We start from the raw sequence: 23,928 nt of genomic DNA, 5'->3' as shown, positions 1-23,928 counted from the left end.
AATTCTCCTCTCCTGTGTTTTCCTGCCATGTCCAAGAATCACTTATTCAAGACAATTCCTCCATGAAATAACCTATCCTATCTGCTAACAACTATATATAACTTATTTTCTGCTGTGTGTTGATTTTTACTGGAACCGTGAACATAACGATGAAAAATAAGAAATGGACTGTCAATGCTAGAATGAAAGCATTCAATTATAGAAAAGGTGGAGTTGTAAGTGCAGATATTTATAGATCACATAAAGTGGTTATTTAAAAACACTCCCACTTCCGAGGCACAAGAAAACACACAGAATCCAAAAGCCAGTCTTAATCATATGGAATAATTATTAGAGACAAGAGCAATTCTAAGGCTTGATTTTTTTTTTCCTTTAGTGCCTACAGAATTTAAAGTCTACTAATTAACATACACAGTGGAAATCAACAAAAACCCAGTGAGAAATGAAGGAAAAAATAATCTTACCTGCAGATGTGTGCTTGAACTTTTCGCTTTTCTTCTTCCTCCATTTCCAAGGCTTGAAAATCCTTCCCAGGTTGGCAAACTTACTTCTCCTCCGAATGGGTGGGGTATGGGTACCTGGGACGAGGGAGTCAGAACGCATTGCTGCCAGCCTCTCCACTTCCTCAGCTTGTTTTTCCCAAGAAAAAGATGAAAATAGAGAGAAGGGGGGAAAAAAAAGTGTTAAAATGGGTGCCTCACAGATGGCCAGCGTTTTCCATGGTTACAGATAACAGAAGCCACATGACTGAAGTTCCGTTTCTCTTTTCATCTTTTTGTAATGGAAGTCATGCCAACATGTTCCAAAGGCCGGGGATAGTCAGCCAAATCCTAGGATTCAAAGACCCTAACCAAAACTTGCCTAACCTTAACCCAGATGTGGGGGAGGAGGAGAAGGAGCAGAGCTCTCCTGACACACCGAGACTCCCCATGAGGCAGGGAGGCATCAGAAGAGTCAAATGACAGTGTAACTACTGGCCCAGCAATTTCTCAAATAAGACTTGGCAGATGCAATCACTATAGCACCGTCTGCTGAGAAAAGAGGGAGAAAACATTTATCAACTGTCTATTTCAGTGCCAATGTGCCAGCACCCATGGCTCTCCATCCTACTGCCCTGCTCACCCAGCCCTGCAGGAGCCCTGGACTCTGTTGAGTGCCTCCACCTTAGGGTTGCTGACTGATTTTAGAGCGCTTACCATTTGTTAGATTTTATAGTTGCCTTGACTCCTCTAGTCTTTTTGTTTCTGCGTTAATTTTTGAAGGAAGATTTTTAGAAATTGAAAGCTAAGAGTGACTTTAGGGACCACCTAGACTACTCCCAATAACTTTACGTTTGAGGACACTCAAACCTGTAATGTTTTGTGGGGACCCTTTGTTTAAGGCCACAGTCATCCTGACCTCTTTTATAACTTGGAATGAAACAAATTCTTTTCCAACTTACATGAGCATGTACACATCCCAGTGCAACTTGAATTTTTGAGACCGGAGTAATCAGAGAAAATAACCTCCTTGACAAAGTCAATGGGGTACAAAGGAGTCACCTTTTTAGAAAGTCAAATTGTTCCTAAAGCTGTGGTCAATCTAAAACCCTCTGATGAACCTTTAACACTGTCTTTCAGAAAAATCACCTGGACAGGCTGTTCTTAGAAGCTCTGTCTTACAGCCTGGTAGGCTATGTGAGGCCATTGAAATGGTTCTAATTCAGGAAAGTCATACTTTCAACATATATGGAACCTCCACCACATACCAGGCAGTATGCTGTGGTGACAGATGAAGACAGGTTGGTAAAGGCTCCTGGAAGCAAGACTGAAAGGAAGTAGGTGAATTTGAGAGATGTCTGGGAAGCAAGGTCCAGAGGACTTAGTGACTAATTGGATGGCCTGAGGGAGGTCAGTGGAATGGCAGACTTCATTCATGGAAGAAGGGAACACGGGGGAGGCACAAGTTTGCAGGTGAGGGCAGCAAGGTTCTGGACATGATGTGTGGTGACAGCACTGAAAAGCTTTGACTACATGGTTCAATACACTGGTAGCTCCTCTTTTGAATCATTGTGTTAAGTAACTACTTACTACTGTGCCAGACACTGCGAGCATTTATTGTGCAGACACAGAGAAGAATGGGACATGGCTGAGCAGAGTCTAGAGGAGGAGATAAAGGGCTCAGTGTGCAAAACTGCCCAAATGGGAAACCATGTAAAATTCAATGAGACAGAGAAGAGAATGACTAATTCTGTTTGGCTGTGTTGGAAAAGACCCTAGGGAAGCAACAAGTGGTTTTATAATTTTAAAAATATACACATTTTTATTGATTTCATAGAAGAAGGGAGATGGAGAGAGAGATGAGCATTGGATCACTGATCAGCTGCTTCCCACACACCTTTACTGGGGATTGAGCCCCAAACCGGGTGTGGATGAAAGAAGACACAAGCTAATCTGACAAGCTCAGAGAAGGCCTGCATAGCAGTCTTGCAAACTCAGTAAAGTAACCACAAAGGATGGTCTAAAATTAAAATTTTTTTTTCTTTAAAAAATATTTTTTATTGATTTCAGAGATGAAGGGAGAGGGAGAGAAAGATAGAAACATCAACCATGAGATTGGGCAACCCAGACATGTGCTCTGACCAGGAATTGAACCATGACCTCTGGTTCATAGGTCAACTCTTAACCACTGAGCCACCACAGCTGGCCTCTCCAATAACTTCTCTTTAAAATTTTTTAAAAATTTATTTTTATTTTTTAAATCTCTTTATTGATTAAGGTATTGCATATGTGTCCTTATACCTCCTTTACCCTCTCACCCCAGCCCCCACTCATGCCCTCACCCCCCTGTTGTCTGTGTCCATTGGTTAGGCTTATATGCATGCATTCTATCCTTTGGTTGATCTCCCCCTTCCCTTATCCCCATCCTTCCCTTCCTTCCCCGTGAGGTTTGACGATCTGATGGATGCTTCTCTGTCTCTGGATCTGTTTTTGTTCCTCAGTTTATGTTGTTCATTATAGTCCATAAATGAGTGAGATCATGTGATATTTATAAAAGCAGTTACGGTGAGTAGTTACCTCCTAGGCTAATATCTTCTCTGACAAGGTCAACCTTTACCTTAACTGAGTTTATCTGTCTTTTGCATCTATGATAACATATCCTTGAAATGCCTGGGTAACTTGTAACTTCCCCTTTTCAAAACCTTAGGACACAACCTAATGTGCCTGGGCACCAGAACAGATAACACAAATTCCTTCATTGTTATTTGTTGACTGTTAACTCTCTTGCACTCACATAAATATGTGTCCATCATTTTACTTTTTATCCAATCCCAGGGTTTCCGCCCCCTTCCCGCCCCTCCTTGCTTTGTTTTCTCCCACCTGTCTTGTCTATCACCATTGGATTTCATATAACCCACCTATGTCCCCTCCTTTGATTGCAATCTGTAAAAATAGATGAAAAGCTGCCATTCTCTGGAGCAGGGGTCCTCAAACTTTTTAAAGTGGGGGCCAGATCACGGTCCCTCAGAGAGCTGGAGGGCCGGACTATATGAACTACTAATTCCTACTGTAACACCTCGGCTGCGCTCACTGCCCAAAAAACATGGTGGGCCGAATCAGACTCCTCTGCGGGCCGCATGTGGCCCTCGGGCCGTAGTTTGAAGACGCCTGGAGCATTATCCCAAACCCATGAGATACTGCTTCCCAGCAATTGCCGACAGTTTGGTTCAAATAAACTCACAAAATTTTTTTACAGGTTTGAATGTTTATATGTTAATACCGGACATGTGTCTCACCAGGAATATAATACTAGTACTGTGACCTCCTAGTTTATAGTCGATGCTCACCAGCCCAGTCATTTGGCTAGATTTTGAAAGAGGAGTAACTGTTTTCTCCACCTGGGGAAGGGGGAGACCTGGATCCCAGGGAGGAAAACAGCCCAAAAGGAACAGAGAGGGCTGGGAGAATGGCACATTTAGGAACTTTGAGAAACAGTAATCTGTGAGTTGCTTATGGTGCTGAGATGGCCGGGGGAGGGTGGAGGGTGGAGGTGTGTGGAAGGTGGAAGTTGGAGGAGTCAGAATCAGATCATGCAAGCCTTTGAAATATTTGATTAGATGTTTGTATCCCACAAGCAGGAGAAAAAGATGAGAATCAGAAAATGGAAAGTGACATTATTACTACATTAAAAAAATATGCATTAAGTGCTCACTACCAGATGCATTACTTACACTATGCCAGTAAGCAAAACATATAAAAATACCAATCTGTGGTGCTTACACTAGTGAGTGGGGTAGGAAGCATGCAATACACACTAAAATTAAGTAAACTGTATAGTATGTTAGAAGATACATGCTTTGGAGGAAAAATAAAGGACAAAGAGGAACATGGCAAAAGAGATCAAGAGTGTCTAGGTTGGGGATTGGGGGTGGTAGTGGGCAATATGAAATAGCCTGATTGAGAAGGTACATGATCAGGACACAATTAGATTTATTTCTAGGAATATTATTGCAACAGCAATAGAACCTAAAGCAGAGTGTGAAGAAACAGGTGCAGAGAGAGTAACGAGGGGGTCACTGCAATAGTCAGGGGTAGTGACTAGAATCCAAGCAGCACAGGGACAGAAGGGACGCAGAGAAGATGACATTCAGCCACAGGTGAACCAACAGATCTTGGTAACTTCCTAAGTACAAGGGAGGACAAGGAAGCAACAAGGGCAGCATCTTTTGTTTTTCAGGACTGAGCAGTGAAAACTTGCCATTCCTAACAAAGCTTTGATTGTAAAAGCAAGAAGCAGGATGAGATGGTCAATCAGCCACAAGGGCTTTGGAGCCAGAAAATGCAGTTGTTTGTTGTTGTTGTTTGTTTTTTTCTTTCAAAGTTTGGATTTTATTTCTTAAGGTAACGGAGAACTACTGAAGGGGAATTTGCCGGGATGGGATGAGAAGACTCTTGCCAGTAGGCTGAGCTCCAAAAACCAGAAGGATATAAGAGATTGAAGAGGTGGAGAAATTTATGAAATAGTATTTTTGGGGAGAAAAAGAGGAGGTAGGATCAAAAGTACACACAGGAGGGTTAGTCATTGGAAGGCTTTATGCTGAGTTATTGAAAATTTAAGGTGGGGTCCCTGATCACATCTGGGGTTCAGGGAGATTAATCCAGTGGGTAAGAGATTATTGAAGACAGAGGGAAGAAAATGATGACTGATGACTTTAAGTAAGCCTACTTTTCAGAGTGGCTGAGGAGAGTAGTTAAAAAAGCCAGCTATAATGGGGAATGAGAAGAAAGTCAAATGGAGTAGGAAAGCAGCCTCTGGAACAACACTGAACTCGAACATTCTTCTCTTGAAATGGTATTAGCTGGTTGAACCGGGGCTTCTTCAGTAATGCTCAGTGGTGTCTACAGAGGGGGGTGACAATTGTGAGAAACCATTCCAAGAAGGTTTTGAGTACAGGACACAAGTCAAGATCATCCAATTCCTACAAGATCACTTTCTTTTTCATATAAAGTCATCACCTTTCCCCTGTTTCTTACCTTAGTTTATAATCTTATTGTTGCTTGTCCTGACTTTGCAGGTCTCCAAACCTACATTCCCAACCCCTCTCCCCGCCCCCACCTCCTGCCTTCAAACCTATATTTTATACTGTTGCAGATAACTCTACCAGAAGACTGCTTTTCTCAGAAACTGTCAATGGTTTCCTACAGTTTACATTTCCTGTCTTGGCATTCAGGAACCTCCCCAATGTCCTGCCTAGAATTCTCTCTCTCAGCGCACACTATAGCCAAAATGCAACACACCGCCCAGCAGCCTCCTCCCGGGGCCTGTGGATCCTGATGGACATCAAATGACTGGAATTATATGCAAAATTTCATGTATGTTTGGGTATCTGAATTTTGTTGAAAGAGTTTCCATTTTCTTTTGTTTTCCCAGGTGGTCTAACACACAAAAGCTGAATTTTTAAAAGTATCCAGGTTGAGGCTTCTTGGAGTCAGCCAACCTAAAATATCTGCTGAAGATTAAGGGAAGACTGTGCATTGAATGCTTAAAAATTTATTTTTAAAACAAGATATGAGTTACTTACTCTTGATGTTAAATATCCTTTCATAGTTGGGACTCAATAATGATTTGTTAAATAAGTAAATGAATGAGGGCATTTGACACAGCTCATGAAAACCAGTATTACTATTTGTCTTAAGAAATAAACACCACTGGGACCAAAAACTATTTCATAATTACGTCTTTAAGAAATGAATGCATATTATTCTGAAATTACCACATTAAAATAATCATAAGACATTAGGAGTGCCTTGGAAAAACCTTAGAATGGCAAGAAGCTGGCAGAACATTACAAAGGTATAATTATAACTCCATAATTAAATGAATCTTTAATAAGTATACTATTAAGTTTAAGATGTTTATCCCTAATGTACACTAGATTACTGAGCAGACTGGATGCCGTTAAGTAAAGGTGATTTATATTTTAATCATCCTCATTACAACTCATTTGACAATGGGGGCTACCCTCAACCTCACTGCTTTGCCACCAGATAGTGAAATTTGAAGGCTTAGCAGTGAGGAAAGAGGCCAATTGTGAATACAGTTTGAAGAGGAAGAACAAAAGACAACAAAACTGGGCTCAGAATAAAGTGGTCTTCTACTGACCACAGGGACAGGACAGAGGGTGGGATGGAGATCAGTGGGAGAGGAAAGGCCCCCAGGGCAGGTGTGTTTACAAAGCCAGCCTTCCTTTCAAACATATCATGAAAAGACTGCTTTGCCCAAGCCCACTGCTCTCAAAGGTGGCCTCTTCGTGCTGCTGAGAGGAGACAGCTGTCTGGAGAAAATGCTCACTTAGACATGAATCAGCTGTCAACCGCCCGGCCAGAGAATGCTGAATCAGAAGGTGGGAAGCTGAGCAGCTGAGCTAATTCTGAGCTGAGGGAGAATGGGAGGCCTGAACCACATGATTTGCACCATCACTCTCCAAAATAATACTCTCCTAAGAGACTACACAGTCTGGGGTCCCTTTCATGACGTGACTGGGATTTGCTTTATCTGTAGAAAGAAAAACGTTGGGAGCTGATTTTTCTTTCCTTTTAGAAAAACAGGGAAGAAAATACTAGATTTATGCATCCTTTCATCACGGAGAACCCAAGTAGCTGTGTGGGCACTCTGAAGTCCACCCCTGTTGTAGCCTGGAATTGCTCCTGGCAGGCTCTCAGGACATACAAGAGTGTGGGAATGGGCAAGGGGAACTTCAGCTGGCACCCTTACCATTATATCTCTCATGCTTGCTTGGTTTTCAAAAGGCTTACCCAAAGAAAGCACTAATTCTGGTGTCCCGCTGGCCTAGAAAGTGTTAGGCATGCAGTGTCCCCCTGAGAAGTTTGGAAGAAGGAAGCCATGGTGTCTGTTGTCCAATCAATGACAGAGGCAGGAGGGCTGGGACAAGAGGATCCCCCTCTGCAGATCTCTCAGGACTTTAGGAGGACCTGAGATTATCACAAATTAATATTTGCTTCTCCACCCAATGTGAACCCCAAAATCAAATGCTTATTTAGCAGGATCTAATACCATTTGGTTTTACTTGCAATTTCATTAGAAGGGATTATGTTCCTACCATATTTCACCACCCTAGGAGTGGAGGCCAGAGCTGGGAGTGGAGGTGAGGTTCGCTGTCAGTTACCTACACTGAGCTGCCCAGGGGCTACTAGTAAACCTGTCACCTTCCTGCCTCAGGCAGCATTACTTTTTCTTACAACTGCAGAATGATGTGAGACAGGTCCCTGGCCATTTAGAAAATTCTCAACCACTCTGGTTTTTCCCTTTTAAAAATGTACTTTCAGTTTCACAGAGATACCCCAGGCAGGGAAATGAAGGATGGATATGAATTATCAGATGTAAAGGGCAGTATTTTCCCATTTTCACTACATAAGTTACACCACACTGTCTTCAAGAGGCCAGATCTCTTTGAAGAGTTTTTGTCCCTCTAGGACTGATCTGTATTAACTCTAAGGTGTGTTTAAAAAAAAAAAAAAGTGGAGTGATACATTTTTATTTTAAAATCAGGACCCCCTGCCTTGTCCCATGAGTTGAGGAGTAAGATGAAGAAGGCGAGGCCACGGGGGCAAAGGGAGGCTGTTTTGCTCAGAGCAGATTGCTTGGTTTGCAGACCACCTATAAGCCTGTACTGAGCTGGGGGATAAAACAATACTGCCACACTCACCACGAGGCTACAAAAGGGCTTGGTGCAAACACGGACATGATGCCTGAAACTCACTGGTATGAACACTGCTGAGAATGAGCACTGTTCCTTCTCTCCACCATCTTCTCACGCTGTCCTGTACTTGACCTCCACCACCTTTCCCCAGTCTTTCACCATCTGTACCTCCCTCCTCTTCCTCATCCTTTACTCTCAGGTCGAAGATGGGTCCAATCTGTAGATTAGAACTGAAGTATGAACACTGATACTTGTCAAACACAGTGTTAATTAGAATAGAGCTGCATTGACAAACGTTTTATTCATCTTAATGCAAAGTCTGCTTGACTTGCTTGGAGAGTTCTGGTGTTCCTCAGTTTTCTGGACACAGATGTGGCTGCCTTCTCTACCTAGGCGCCACCAGAAGAAATACCAATTCCCTGTCACACAAAATCACACTCCAAACACAGCCATCATACATCATCATGATATTTGAGTCTTGTCTACCTCTGGAGAGATATATAAATGTAATATTGAGAGAGGTGCTAATCAGTCTGTTGCTACAAGAAGGGTATTCTTCATGGTGGGAAAAGCAACAGTGGGTGTGACTGTACAATGGGTTGGGAAATGGGAGTAGACATCCAATCTCATATACCTAAGCTCATACTTCTCGGCACATTTGCTCAGACACTTAGCCAGCTTCCTCCTCTCTTTCCGGTTCCAGAGCTTGCTGCCTGGTGGGAGGTGATTCTACTCACTGCTAGGTCCCAAGGGATGCTTTCACAGGCCTGTCACTGCCTTTGGCACTATAAACCGATTGGCCTGGGATAAAGGACACAGGACTATGTTTACATGAAATGGAAGGAGGAGAGAAAGGGAATTTATGAATCCACATGATCAAAGATGGCCCAAGTCGTTACTGTTCATCATCTCTTGAAGCAGTAATTGAAATCCAAGATGAATAGGAGAATACCCCTCAACCCCTTGCCTTGAGAGATACCAATTTAGCAGCTCTACTGGTTTTTGAATTGTAGGCCCTTATAACAGAAAGAGGCTATGTAACTACTATGGTCTACAGAACTCTGCATACTGTTAACAGGTTTCCAGTTTCCTTATAATAGGAAGGGAGATTCTAAACAGGACAGTGGTTTTTTGATGACAACAATGATGGTAATAATAATAATAATAATAATAATAATAAAAGTATTAATAACAGCTACCATTTTCCAGTCACTAAGTCTGTGCTTGGTGTCAACCAAAGCACTTAAAGTATTGCTATATATAATACCCACATTATCTTATAAGGAAGTGTTATTATTATCTTCATCTTACATTTGGGAAAATTGAGGAGGAACTAATGAATAGGAGGACATAATACCCAGAAGAGAAACACATGCTATTAAGACTTGCCTGTTTTCAAGAACACCTTCTCACTCAATGAAATTTTGGCTTTTCAAATCTCCATATGACTGACTAAAGTAATAAGAGGGCTTTAGGGATGATGGAAGAAATTAGCTTCCTCTTGAAAAGACTACAAACAGGTTCCAATATATATTAATCTTATTCTAGTAAGAAAAATGGGGTGTTATCTGCCATATCTTAAGATATCATAAAATATATGCACTCCTGAGTGTAGGTGCCCTGGAGGATACCTACCCTTGGTCAGTAGGAGATGTGGAATCATAAGTACATCCTCTATTACTCACCTACAACCCAGGCTTCAATTAAGAACTCAGCAGGCACCAATTTGGCCTGAAATCAGGTAAAATCTGTTTCACTTAGAAAACTGTTCTTTTTTATATATGTGTATAGTGTGAAGACTGTTAATTTTGAAACCAGGAGGATCTGAGTTCAAATCCAGAATCTAAAGCTTAATAGTTGTTGGTGGCTGAGTCTGTTTTGGCTTCCCAGGAGGTGGCATGGGCTTCCTAATTTTCCTTTGGAGAATCATCCCTTTTCCATTTCCAGGGCAGGTGGTCCAGGAAAGAAGACTCTCACTTCTGACTCCAGAGGTGGGCACATGACCCAGTGCAGGCTAATCAGAATATTGCATTCTCCACTCTTCACCACTAGAAATTCATTCAGAAATGAGTGACTGAGCCTAGCCAGGCAACAAGATGCAGTTCTGGGTTTTGTTGGGGCTATTGATAGACATGCTCTCCCAGCTAAGGTTGTAGATTAGACTGGCTCCAAGCCTGGACAAAGCAAGAGCCATAAATATAAAAACCTTCACTCAGATTTGGTTAATATTAAGAGAATCTCTAGGTCACAATGGCAATTCATATGCTTTGGGAGGAAACAATACTATTATGTCAAATACTTCATATTTTCTAAGCACTGTACTGAGAGGCTATTTATATTCTGTGACCACAAGAATCAGGGAATAAATAGAACTGCTAATAGACCAGACTGGTAGGGAAAAGTCTTATTTACATTTAAATTTATCCAGGTCTGTGTTGTTTTATTTATTGAGCTAACAGATGCTGTCAGCAAAGTTCTTTCTGAGATATTCAATACAAAATTCCTGTTTCATCTCCCAGGAATGTAACCTTCAACTGTCAAAGCATGTAATGAGTACAAAACATATAAAACATTCTATTGTTCATTTAATCCACAGGATATATTTGAGTTGGTAATGAAACTTGTTTATTTAACTTGTAAATGAACTCCCGAGTCATGTATTAATCCAAAGCAACAATCTTTAAATAATGAACGTTCTTTTCTCATCTTAAATCTCAGATCGTAGGGCCTGATAATCTTAAAGTCATAAACAGTGCTTCTCAGAACTCCAAATAAAACTTCAACAAAACCTTGTTTCTCCTTAGGGGTCAGCAAACTCTCTCTATAAAGTCAAATCACATCTACTTTGGGATTTATGGGCCACCCAGCTCTGTTGCAAATACTCAGCTCTGCTGTTGCAACATGAAAGCAGCCACAGACAAATGTACACAAGTGGACCAAGGCTGTGTTCAATAAAATTTTACTTACAAAACAAGCTGCCAGCCCTGGGGACCACAAGTTTCCAGCCCTCATCCTGTAATATGGAGCTGCTATTAAGTTTTCTGTCATCTTGAGGGGAAAGCCTGCCTGAGATTGAAACTGAGACTTCATTATATCACTTGGGCCCCTGGATGAATCCCTGCCTGAAACCATTCTAACACTGGAGATTTTCATTTAAGACCAATAAATTATCTTTTTTACTCAAGCAAGGGTGGGTTGGATTCTCTCTCACTTGCAACAAAAAAGGTTCTAACAAATTCACTGGGTGACCTCTTTAAAAAAGTCACCTTTTATTCCTATAAAATGGGGATTGTAAAGATGAACAACTATATACTAAAAGCACCCTGCAGGGTTATAGAACAGGATCTCAAGAAAAGTTATCTAAATATGAATCATCTCCTCTGACACCAGGCAGACTCATACCTGCTCAACAGGGTCCTTCTGGGGGAAGTTCCTCATCACTTCACCACAAGGATGATCCGTAAGGGAATATATGAATTTTTAAAGTTTTGGAGGTTTTGAACTGTTCCAAGACCCACCAGGCTGGTGGATCTGAAATTTTAGTATATATAAGAATCAACTAGACAAACATTTCCGGATCCAAGATGGCTGCGCCCAGGTGAACACCTAGCCGCAGCCGCACACAACAATTTCAATAAAATACAACTAAAATATAAAACGGACATTGCCCAGAACTACAGGAAGGTTGACTGACTGGAAATTCTACAGTGAGAAGCAAGGAGAAAACAACCAGAAGGAGGTGCGGAGGAGCTGGAAAAGCCAAGGTACGGAGACTCGGCGCGAGGAGAGGACGGAGCCGGAGAGGAGGGAGAGGCGGAGTGCCTGGCGGGCGTTCCCTAGCGGAAAGGAGATAAAACTCCGACTGTGCTGGGCCCCCGACTGCTCTGATCCCCAGTTTTAAGCCAGACCCCGGGGACTCAGGCTCAGCCATAGGGAGCCGGGCTGTAAGGCGGAACCCCGGGTAAGGGGTGAAAGGAGGTCCCGGCGGTGCGCACACTGCGCACAGAGAAGGGAAGGTCGGCTGTGCCACGGGATTGCCCTGACGGGAAGGAGACTGGGGCTCCAGACTGCTCTGAACGCCACCTCCAACTCCACTTCCATCTGAACTGAACCCCAATACCGGGCTCATTGTGGGAGAGCATAGACTGTTTGGCAGCAGGCGAAAATCGAGGGCACCTTTCTCTCAGAGGCACCGGTGGCAGCGAGCACTGATGGACCCGCATAGGGCGGGGCTGACAAGCCAAAGCTGCAGGCTCCTCCCTGAAACCCCGTCCCATCTGTAACTGCAAAATGCGACAACAAAATAGATCACAAACGAAAGAAATGGAGCACAAAAAACATCTGGATATAGAGTTCAAATCTATGCTTATAAGGTTTTTCAAGAATTTCCTAGAAAAGATGGATAAGGCCTATGAGGATATGAAAAGAGATCAACTAGAATTAATAAGGAGTCATCGAGAAATGATAAGGGATCAACAAGAAATAAAGAATACATTGTCTGAAATAAAAAATATTTTCCAGAGTCCTAAAAACAGAAGGGAAGATCACAAGAATCAAGTCAAAGATTTGGAACATAAAGAGCCAGAAGACACTCCTCCTCAGAAGCTAGAAGGCAAGAGAATCCAGAAAATTGAAGATAATGTAAGAAACCTCTGGGACAACTTCAAGCAAACCAACATCAGAATTATTGGGGTCCCAGAAGATGAGAGAGAGCAAGATATCGAAAACATAGTGAAAGAAATAGTGACAGAAAACTTCCCCACCTGGTGAAAGAATTAGACTTACAAGTCCAGGAAGCACACAGAACTCCAAACAAAAGGAATCCAAAGAGGACCACACTGAGACACATCATTATTAAAATTCCAAGAGCAAAAGACAAAGAGAGAATATTAAAAGAAGCAAGAGCAAAGAAAGTAGTAATCTATAAAGGAGCACCTATATGATTGTCAGCTGACTTCTCAACAGAAACCATGCAGGCCAGACGGGAATGGCAAGAAATATTCAAGGTGATGAATAGCAAGAACCTACAGCCAAAAATAATCTACCCAGCAAAGCTATCACTCAGAATCAAAGGCCAGATAAAGAGCTTCACTAATAAAAAAAAGCTAAATGAGTTCATCACTGCCAAACCAGAATTATATGAATTGCTGAAGGGGGTTCTTTCAGAAGAGAAAGTAAACAAAGATAAAAATTATGAACAACAAATACGTAACTATCAACAAGTGAATCTAAAAACCAAGGAAATTAAAAAAATCTGATGAACAATATTAACTATTGTATATAATAGAATCAGAGGTATGGAAGGGGAGTGAACTGATGATTCTTGGGGAAAAGGGGAGAGGGGGGCATGGGAAGAGACTGAACATAAACTGTGCACCTATGGATGAGGACAATGGGGAGAGGGGGAAGGGCAGAGGGTGGGGTGGGAACCTGGTGGAGGAGAGCAATGGTGGGGGGGAAAAAAAGGAACATTTGTAATAATATGAACAATAAAAACTTATTAAAAAAAAAAAGAATCAACTAAAGTATTTATTAAAATTGTAGATTGCTGGTCTCCATCTTAGGCCTGCTGAACCAGGAATATGAATGTAGAACAGGCAGCCCAGATCATTTTGATGCAAGTGTTCTGAGAATCAAATCTGGGAAGCATACTACAGCATTCCTACAGAAGCTTAGAATCCTACTCCCTTCTCCCCAGCTAAGTCTATAGCCTTTGGAAAATTGGCTAAGAAAGAAGATCCTTAGTATAAAAAAATGTCATGGTTTATCCCCAAACCCTCAAAACATTGGGAATTCTCTTTCTCTGAGTGGCTTATTTCATTAACATAATGTTCTCCAGTTCCATCCATGCTGTTACAAATGGTAAGAATTCATTTTTTTTTATAGCAGCATAGTATTCCACTGTGTAGATGTACCACAGTTTTTTAATCTACTCATCTGCTGATGGGCACTTAGGCTGTTTCCAAATCTTAGCTATGGTGAATTGTGCTACTATGAACATAGGGGTGCATATATCCTTTCTAATTGGTGTTTCTAGTTTCTTGGGATATATTCCTAGAAGTGGGGTCACTGGGTAAAGATAAATATCACATGATCTCACTCATTTGTGGAATATAATGAACAAAATAAATTGATGAACAAAAACAGATCCAGAGACAGAGAAACATCAATCAGACCATCAGACCTCAGAGGGAAGGTAGGGGAGGGTGAGGGTAAGGGGGGAGAGATCAACCAAAGGACTTGTATGCATGCATATATGCCTAACCAATGGACACGGACAATGGGGGTGAGGGCATGAGTGGGAAGGATGAGGAAGTAATGGGGGAATAAGGACACATATGTAACACTATAATCAATAAAAAAATTAAAAAATCAAACAAACATTGTGAATTCTCTAAAGATGCCTAATGGCCCAGTTGGTGTGCTTAGTGCTTGAGCATCAACTTATGAACCAGGAGGTCACAGTTCAATTCCCAGGCAGGGCACATGCTCAGGTTGTGGGCTCAATTTCCAGTGTGGGGTGTGTAGGAGGCAAGTGATCAATAATTCTCTCTCATTATTGATGTTTCTCTCTTTCTTCCTCTCCCTTCCTCTCTAAAATCAATAAAAACATATTTTAGGGGAGAAAAAAGATGTCTAATGTTTATGTTTATCCTTCTCAAGTGCTCTTATATCCATTATGTTATTAGGTCTTCATAGCATACCTATTAGCTAGGCAAGTCATCAAATTTCCTTTGTTTCCCTATAATTATAATTAACACTATTTTCTCAAAGAATTGCATCAAAATTTAGCCTTCTTCAGACTCTGAGAAGGCCTGCTATAAGCCATGTAAACTTTGTTTAACCTTGCACATTGCAAACTTAATTTAATCACAAATATGGTTGGTTGGTGTTTCCCTGAGGGGCAACTTTGAGATCTCATAGTAGACCAATATTCCATGGAACACAATTTGTGAAATGCCATGATAGTGTCTTTTTTTGTCCCTTTCTACAAAGGCAGGAAATGAGACAAAGAGAGATCAAGCAACTGGACCAGAATGTGTCAGCTTACACAGGCAGTTAAAGAGGCCAGGGCTCCTGACTCTAAAATTGGGTCAGTCACCACTCAGTCCCTACATCATGGGTGGCTTGAGAATGCTCAAGACCAGGTAGAGGAGGTTTTCTGATTCAACTCTTCTCAAGCTGTCTTTCCCTCCATAATACTGACAAGGTTAATAAACTCTTCAGTATTTTCTCTCCCTTGGGCTCATTCCAAGATTTCATAATAATAGCTACTCAGCTATCTACTGAACATAAAGATGACAGAGGACCTATGAAACCTTGCATTCCATTGAAGAATCCCTTCAAGCTCAGATACCTCATTTTATTTCTTTGGTGACATTACAGTTTTCTTATTTACCTCCCATTAGTTCACAGACAGTTTTTCAGTGCCAGCTGTCATTTGTATAGTGTTGGTGTGAAATCTAAATCATACTCCTGGGGAGAAAAATTAGCAAAGATGTTGGTCTTTGTTTTCTCTCCCTGTGTGTATAATTCCCACCAACAGTTCTAACATGGGCCTGCCTTGACCATTACCCACAAAGGAAGGAACTCTGTTTATATTTTTTGAGACTTTCACAAGGAATTCCTAATTTCCTTCATTTCAGGACACAGAAATTGAGTTCATTAGTCTTTTTTTTTTCAGAGGTAAATGTCCTATTCTTTCTGGCCTGTCTATAACTCCTTTGGGGACATTTTATTGTTATTTTGCATAAAAGATGTACAGTTTCTAAAAAGGTCTTAGCAGTGAGTCATTGGTTAATTTCTGCCCATAAGAAGGTCTAAATTCATATTGAATTAGTAGTTTGTTTTTAAATTTCTATTTTTGTCCTAATGACTGACTATATTGACCTCAGAGCCTATTATTTGAACTCTGAATACCGAGTTGTTGTTTTTTTTAAAATATATTTTATTGATTTTTTTACAGAGAGGAGAGAGGGAAAGAGATAGAGAACTAGAAACATCGATGAAAGAGAAACATCGATCAGCTGCCTCCTGCACACCCTCCACTGGGGATGTGCCCACAACCAAGGTACATGCCCTTAACTGGAATCGAACCTGGGACCCTTCAGTCCGCAGGCCAGCGCTTGAACCACTGAGCCAAACCGGTTTCGGCTGAATACTGAGGTTTAACTGCCAATCATCAAGTAAGCTCTGTGACTATAGGCATATTAACTCACCTCTCAGAATTACATTCACTTAACAGCAAAATAGGGATGATAACAACATCTACTTCTCTGTACAATTATTATATTAACACATGGAAACTTTAGCCTAGCCCTCACCAGTTTGCTCACTGGTTAGAGTGCTGGCCCAGGGACTGAAGGGTCAAAGGTTTGATTCCGGTCAAGGTAAGTTCTTCCATTGCAAGCTCCAGCCCTGCTCTGTCAGGGGCATGTGAGGGAGGCAACCAATTGATGTGTCTCTCAATGTTTCTCTCTCTGTGTCTCTTGCCCTCCCTTCCACTTTCTCTAAAAGTCAATAGGAAAAAAAATATCCTCAGGGGTGAGGATTAACAACAATAACAAAAACTACCAAAAACAAACAAACAAACAAAAACAACTTTAGACTAATAACTGGCACTTAGTGTGTGTTCATTAAATACCTCCTGACTCCAGTCTAGGTTGCTGATTGATTTTGCCTGATACTTTTTGTCTGAATTCACTCTAGATTTCATTGGAAACTCATCTGAAGGTGTGTGGAGCTGAAGGGCTGCTGTGTCTTAGCTGGAGGGCATCAGAAAAGCACAAAAGATGAATTTCAAATAATGCTCATGCTTCAGAACATCAATGAAACCAACTGAATAACACCACTTCCAACCAGGAAAAAGCCCTAAATTGCTGAATTTGAATTGTTAGAATTTTAGCTTACAATATGTCAATCACTTTTCCCCATTTTACTTGCAAGATGGTATTTTAATTTATAAAGCATCTTTCCAGTTTTTCTTTGAGGTTACATAACAAAATTTGTCATAACTAAATGATCTCTAATTGTGCTAGTCCTCTTTTCCTTTGTAAAGTTCCCAGGCACTAAACAATAAGGCATCAGGCCAACGAAAGGAAAAAGGGATGTCATAAGGCAGGGGTGGGGATCATTTTATCTACCAATGGCCATTTGGATATTTATAACATCATTCGTGGGCCATACACAATTATCAACTTAAAAATTAGCCTGCTATATTTGGTCAGACATTTAATTATCTCACCCTTAATGCCTTGGCAGGGCCAGACCAAATGATTTTGTGGGCCTTAAATGGCCCATGGGCCAGATGTTCCTCACACCCATATAAGGAATAGTCTCTGTCCTCATATCTGTCTCTTCAGGCACTTTCAGGAAGTACCAAAGCATATGAATACATGAGGTAATGGTACACTAACTCAGCAAACACTGGTTACACATTTATTGTTCAACTTGCATGATGAAATAGGGGGTTTGAGGAAAGAAAAGATGAAGTTTCTAATCTTTAAAATCTTAAAATGAAAGGTATCACACAAAAGCAAACTATTCCACTTTTAGAAGAATTTGAAATTGATGTGGACATATAAAACACATTTAATGAAAGATAACAGGAATTCTTTGCCATGTATGACAGAATAATCTTAAAATTCATTATTTAATGCAAAAGTATCATCTTTCTGAACTCAAACTCACAACTGAAAGAGAATATTAATATTCAGATAATTCCCGACTACCTTATAGTAGATTTATTTTAATGGGAAAAAGAACTTCATTTGCTTTTATCGTGCCTGAGAATCTCCAGGTCCAATCAGTAGCTACAGTATCTAACGTGATCTGCTAGCTTTGCATTCAATTTCTTAATGATCACTGAATATTTTTCTAATGATAGAGCCATTTCCTTAAATGCAATTATCACAAGGGACCTTGATCTGGAATCCTCATTATGGGACCAGTAAGTCAGAATGGTGAGGACCAGGTGGGTTAATGATATGAGCTATTGTCCTCACAGTAATCATTCTGCTTTAACTGCCAGAAAGTATTCATTGGACAGTGTCTGGGTTCTGCAGACAGTAGGCAATACTGACAGGACATTTTACTGCACAGCTAGATCAAATATTCACCTTGGCTATTCTGAAATTGGTTCTGAGAGCAAATGAAGGCTTTCTCATTGAAATGCAAGATTTGTAGAAAAATATCTTGCTCCCAAATTCATATTTCCTGCTCTTGAACCTACAAATTAGTGAAAACTTTAAACTTTGTTCAAGATATTCTTATTCAAACTATAAATACTGTGCCCCAAAGGAGTAAATGGTCATTCTCACAACAGCTATCTGACTTATCAAGCACTTGCCAACTTATTATATCATTTGATTCCCACAACAAACCAACAAGCAAGGTATAGCAAATATTTCTAATCCCTATTTTACAAAAGAGCAAACTGACAATGGCAGAGATGGATCATTGCATGCCAATATCCACTCTTCCATCCCTTTTAGTGACAGCTCCTTGGTTTCATGCCCAGCTAAAGGACTGTTTCCCAGCCTCCTCGGAAGGCTGGTGTGGCCGTATTACTAAGCTTCGCCATTGAGCTGTAAGCTGAATTTTTGTGAGAGATTTCTGGGAAGTCTTAAAGGAAAGGATGAACCATTTCTTTACTTTTCCCTTCATTTACTTTTCTAAATCAGAGATGTGATGGCTGGTACTTGGCAAACATTATGAGGACAAGGGCCTCCTCATACTAATCAGAGAAGCTGTAAGTGGCACTGTGGTCCTTAAGGACTCTGTGCAACCATCATACACAGCAGCTTTGAACTGGCTGCCTCTGCATTTTTCTCTCTGAGAGAAATAACTCCCTATCTTGTTTAAGTTATCACAATTTTCAGTTTATTATTTTATGCAATAGAAGCTAATCCTAATGCAAAGATGCGACTTGCCTAAGTTTATGCAAACTAATTTGTAAGAGGAAGAACATCATGTCTGTGGCAGAATTTTAGAACCTTTCATAACTTGTTCCTTAGCTTGTAAAGGAGCCAAATACTTTAATTTTTTATTTTGACATTTATTTTTATTTATATTTTTAGAGAGAAAGAGAGAGGAAGGGAGAAGGGTAGAGAGACAGAAACATCAATGAGATGACACTCAACCACAGGCACACCAGCCAAGCTTAACGTTTATTTTTAAAAAACCAACCTGTAGGAAGAATTTTTCCCTCTCTTCCCCTTAATTCCATCCTCTATAGTACTTTGTGTCTCTCAGGTTCTAATTTAAATAATGGAATTTCCCAGAGCTCATCTTGCCCTAGACAATTTCATTTGCTCCCATGGCTTTAATTAGCATTGGTAAGATTGATATTTATAAATTTATATTTGTAGCCTAGAAAGCTTTTCCAACTGACACAAGATCTACTAGCAGTGTAACTCTGGCCAAATTACTTAACTTCTCTGGGTCTCAGTTACCACATCTATGAAGTGGGGATAATAACAGCATCTACCTCATTGTGTTATTATAAGTATTTGATTGTTTCACACAAACAAAAGACTGGACGTTGTCAGAATCACTACTACTATTATTAACACTCTTCATCTCCAAATAATATTTCATAGGCACCTCAAATTCACTTCCTTTAAAGTTAATTATTTATAACTTTACTGTGATCATCCTTGATCAGGAATGGCAATGCCAGTTGTCTAAGTGCTCAGAGAGAAATCCATGAGCCATCCTGAACATACCACCTCTTCCCTCACATCCCCCGATCTAATTCATTAGTACTGGTCAACACTAACTCTTAAATATTTCTCAACTCTCTCCACTTTTCTCCTCAGGTCAAACCAGTTGTCTGCATCACCATTTCTGTGTTCTTACTCAATCTAGGAGCTGCTCCCAGCCTATAGGTCCCAGGCCAGCCAAGGCAGGTGCCAATGGGGGATCAATCACCCTGCCAGTAACTGCACAGATCGTCCTGGATCGCTGGCCAGGCATAGGGACCTTACCCATGCATGAATTTTGTGCACTGGACCTCTAGTATATAATATTTCTCATCTCCTAGAATGTCTATGGTAAGGACAAACTTATTCTAGGTAGAGCCATGACTGCAAGTAGGCTATGAAATAGAAAACAGTGTTTATCCCCAAGCCATAGTTAAGAAATGACACAGGGAAATTTTTCTCACATGCAAGGGAAAGATGAGGGGCTCTCATGTTTCTTGAAAGATTGTCTTAGATATAAATGTCATCTCAAATACAATTGAACTAAGCCTTTGCTTTAATTAGATCATTGGCATTTCACAATTATAAGATATTTACTGATTTGAGTCAAGTTTGAGATATTATTGAAAGCTGACATCACAAACTAAACTTCATTTGTATTTTAATAGCATAAAAAGACAGTAACCTAGACATCCAACCATGAGGGATTGATGAACTAAATTAAGAAACAACCATCAAATGCATGACTATGTGGCCATTAAAAAATGATGATGGATATCTCTAATTATTGACAGGAAAAGACTGTCATGATTTTTTGTTCAGTGGAAAATAAGTTGCCAAGTATTTTGTGTAATATAATTCAATTTTTCTAAAAATGTAGTTACTTATCTATACATAGGCATAGGATCTGTAAGAAGAAACACAGCTAAATAATCGTTCTATTTGGGTCATAAAGTCATAGATGATCTTAAACTTCCTTATAATTTTATTTTCTAATTTTGGTTTGGGGTGAGGATAAGATTTAATCACATCTCTGCCATCCACAAGCCATGGGCAGAAGACAAAATAAGAAAACCCATTTTTTAAGATTGAATATCTGTAAAGCATTTAGTACAGTATCCATCATATTAGCTATTGTTATTATATTATGAAAAGAATACTGCCATTATTGTAATGTGAATATTGCATTTGTGTTTAAGTCTAATAGAGAGCTACAAATGGTTCTTAGTGTAGCTGTGGTTGAGTGGAAAGTGCAGAAAGGCATTTTTTTTTTAATATATTTTATTGATTTTGTACAGAGAGGAAGGGAGAGAGATAGAGAGTTAGAAACATCGATGAGAGAGAGTCACTGATCAGTTGCCTCTTGCACACCTCCTACTGGGGATATGCCCGCAACCAAGGTACATGCCCTTGACCGGAATCGAACCCGGGTCCCTTCAGTCCCCAAGCCGACGCTCTATCCATTGAGCTAAACCAGTCCCGGCCAGAAAGGCATTTCTGATAACTGAATGTTACCACTTCTACCAGAGGCTATCATTGGGATATGAATGATACAGCTTTAAACGCATGGCCTTGGAGTGGACACACATGAACCTCAGGACCTACAGCAAGTTTCTTTGCTTTGAAATATTTTTTTCATAGTGTTGTTACAAAGGACAATACTTAAATGCCTAATACAGTTTCTAGCCACAGTTAAGAGACCAATAAATATTATTGTTATAAATTCATCATAAAAATTATACTTCAAATGTAATAAATAATTGCCTTGATATTCCACTAGTAGTGTTTTTTGTTTTGTTTTGTTTGTTTTACCCAGCAAATTGCTTGCATTTTAAAATGGACTTGTAGAAATTACTAAAACATAAACTAGAACAGCGCACTAAAATGGTTTGCTGGTTTTAAAAAAATCAATCTCATGTAACTTTTCTGGAATATTTGTATTTTGAAAGGAGATAAATTCCTATGTAAATAGTGGAGGGGGCTATAGGAGCAGGCTCTTCATGAGAGGAGGTTATATAATAAAGTAAGTTCAAATTTACTTGGATGCAAAATTCATCTTTATTCTACAGATTTAATTACATGAAAATGGTATTCTAATGTAAAATGGAAGTATAGTGTTTTACAGACTAATAAGAGCAACAGAGCCCACTAGCTGGTCTAAAAAAAAAAACATAGCCACAATTTTTGTGTTGAATGAAATAAAATAATTTGGACTTTAATCTTATGGTTAAGTTGACCAGTAAAGCAGAATAATTCAAATATATTAAAAATGTTATCATACAATTTGCAAAGCAAACTCCATGAATACTTTGAAGGCTTTAGGGGTATATATTTACATGGAAATTGCCCAAGATCTGGTGTAGATCCACAAAGCAGAAAGAAATTGAATACCAAGATGTCAATATTTCCACAGGTTTTTCTAACAGCATTTGATATTTGTTGAACTATTCTTCAAGGAACATTGAAGGTAATTTCTTGATCTATTTCCTGGCATTGGCTACCCAGAAAAGTAAACTTCTGCCATTCATACTGGCTCAGATGCAAATATAACTGTTCTCTTGATGCTTATTTAAAAATTAGATGCAGTTACAGAATTGAATGGATTTGGGAAAGATTCAATGCAGAAGGTCAAGCCAGGTTAAGGGAATACTTACCTGCAAATAGGCCTCTCTATACCACATAGATACTCACAGCCCCAACGCCCAAGCCAATAATGGGGTTTTTAAAATTATCTGGAGAACTCAGCCACTGTTCAGAGGGAAAAACAGTAACTGTTCATTTGAGCTCCTTCTCAGCAAACCAACAGAGCAATAACTGGCTTCTAAGATAAAGCATGAGGGGAAGTGGTCACAGGGAGAAAAGTCTAGATTAAGTACATTAATAAAATTTGGCTTCCCAAACAAACTACTTTTTATGAATTCAATTCAACAAACATTTCTGAGCATTTGTTCTCCAGTACTGTGAATCAGATCGAGCTGAGCCTGTGCTCTTCAGAAGTACGCACACTCCTGTGGGACACATGCACACATGCACACACAGCTGCACAGTCATCCAAAGGCTGAGAAAAGATATGGAGAAACTTCTCAGAATTCTTTGAGGATAGGTCATGAAGAAGTTTTAGCAGAAAAATTCCCTGCAGCCATTTTTGCTTTGTTATATTTAGTATAAGATATAGATTATTTTATTAAAAACCATAAACTAGCACTTTGTGTAGGCATTCTGGGGGACAGGAAGAAGGCAAATTAGGTCTATCTTTATAGCACCAAGAAAGTTCTTTTCAAAAACAATCCATACTACAGAAGTTGGAGGTACTTTTGTGCTTGTAGTTAGGTTTGTATGAATTAAGCTTCAAAATTCTGACAGCCTGGCCAGCATGGCTCAGTGGTTGAGCATCGACCTATGGACCATGAGGTCACTGTTTGATTCCTAGTCAGGAAACATGTCCAGTATGCAGGCTCAATCCCCAGTTGGAAGCATGATTTCTCTCTGAAATCAATAAAAATAATCCTGACAGACTGAATCCATACACATATAGTATTGTCCTTTCTAGCGCTGAGGCCAACCAACTAGGATAAACAGCTAGGATAACATTATATGATGATCTTAAAATTTTTTTGTTATTTTTTTTTTTATACAGAGAGAATCAATGATTAATGATATACTTCAAAATAAAGTGCCCATAGAAGACAACATGCCCATGAAACTCTAGCATCAATACTTTCTCTGTATAGTCCTGTCAAAACAATAGATAGATAAGTCAAGTTTATATAGTTATTAAATCTTGAAAGTAAAAAATAACCTAAAATAGTTACATGTCTACAATTTAGTTGAGTCTGGACAGAAGGAACACTATTCTTACTTCATTCAACCAAATGATTTCCCTGCCCCCCCCAAAAAAAAAATTGGTAAAGATTTTGCTGACATTCAAAATGTTCAAGAGTTTAAAGATGATTTTTGTATCATTCCTATTTTGGAATCTGATGGGGTGGGGGCCACAGGCTCTTTCTGGGATAAGAACAGTAAAAA

At 39.9% G+C, this 23,928-nt stretch overlaps 1 protein-coding gene across 7 annotated transcripts in view; it reads right to left on the bottom strand.

Moving 5' to 3' along the window:
* Window positions 1-23,928, bottom strand: part of PHACTR1 (phosphatase and actin regulator 1) — a 532,833-nt gene that overhangs the window by 186,806 nt on the left and 322,099 nt on the right. For all 7 annotated transcript variants that reach the window (XM_036447917.2, XM_036447915.2, XM_036447916.2 and 4 more), the window contains one exon: window positions 465-629. In XM_036447917.2, the coding sequence (XP_036303810.1) occupies window positions 465-629 (165 nt within the window). The remainder of the gene's footprint in view (window positions 1-464; window positions 630-23,928) is intronic.

Source organism: Pipistrellus kuhlii, unplaced genomic scaffold, assembly GCF_014108245.1.
Source record: "Pipistrellus kuhlii isolate mPipKuh1 unplaced genomic scaffold, mPipKuh1.p scaffold_m20_p_2, whole genome shotgun sequence".
In the NCBI taxonomy this organism is placed as follows: Eukaryota; Metazoa; Chordata; class Mammalia; order Chiroptera; family Vespertilionidae; genus Pipistrellus; species Pipistrellus kuhlii.
This window is presented reverse-complemented; position numbering and strand designations above follow the sequence as displayed.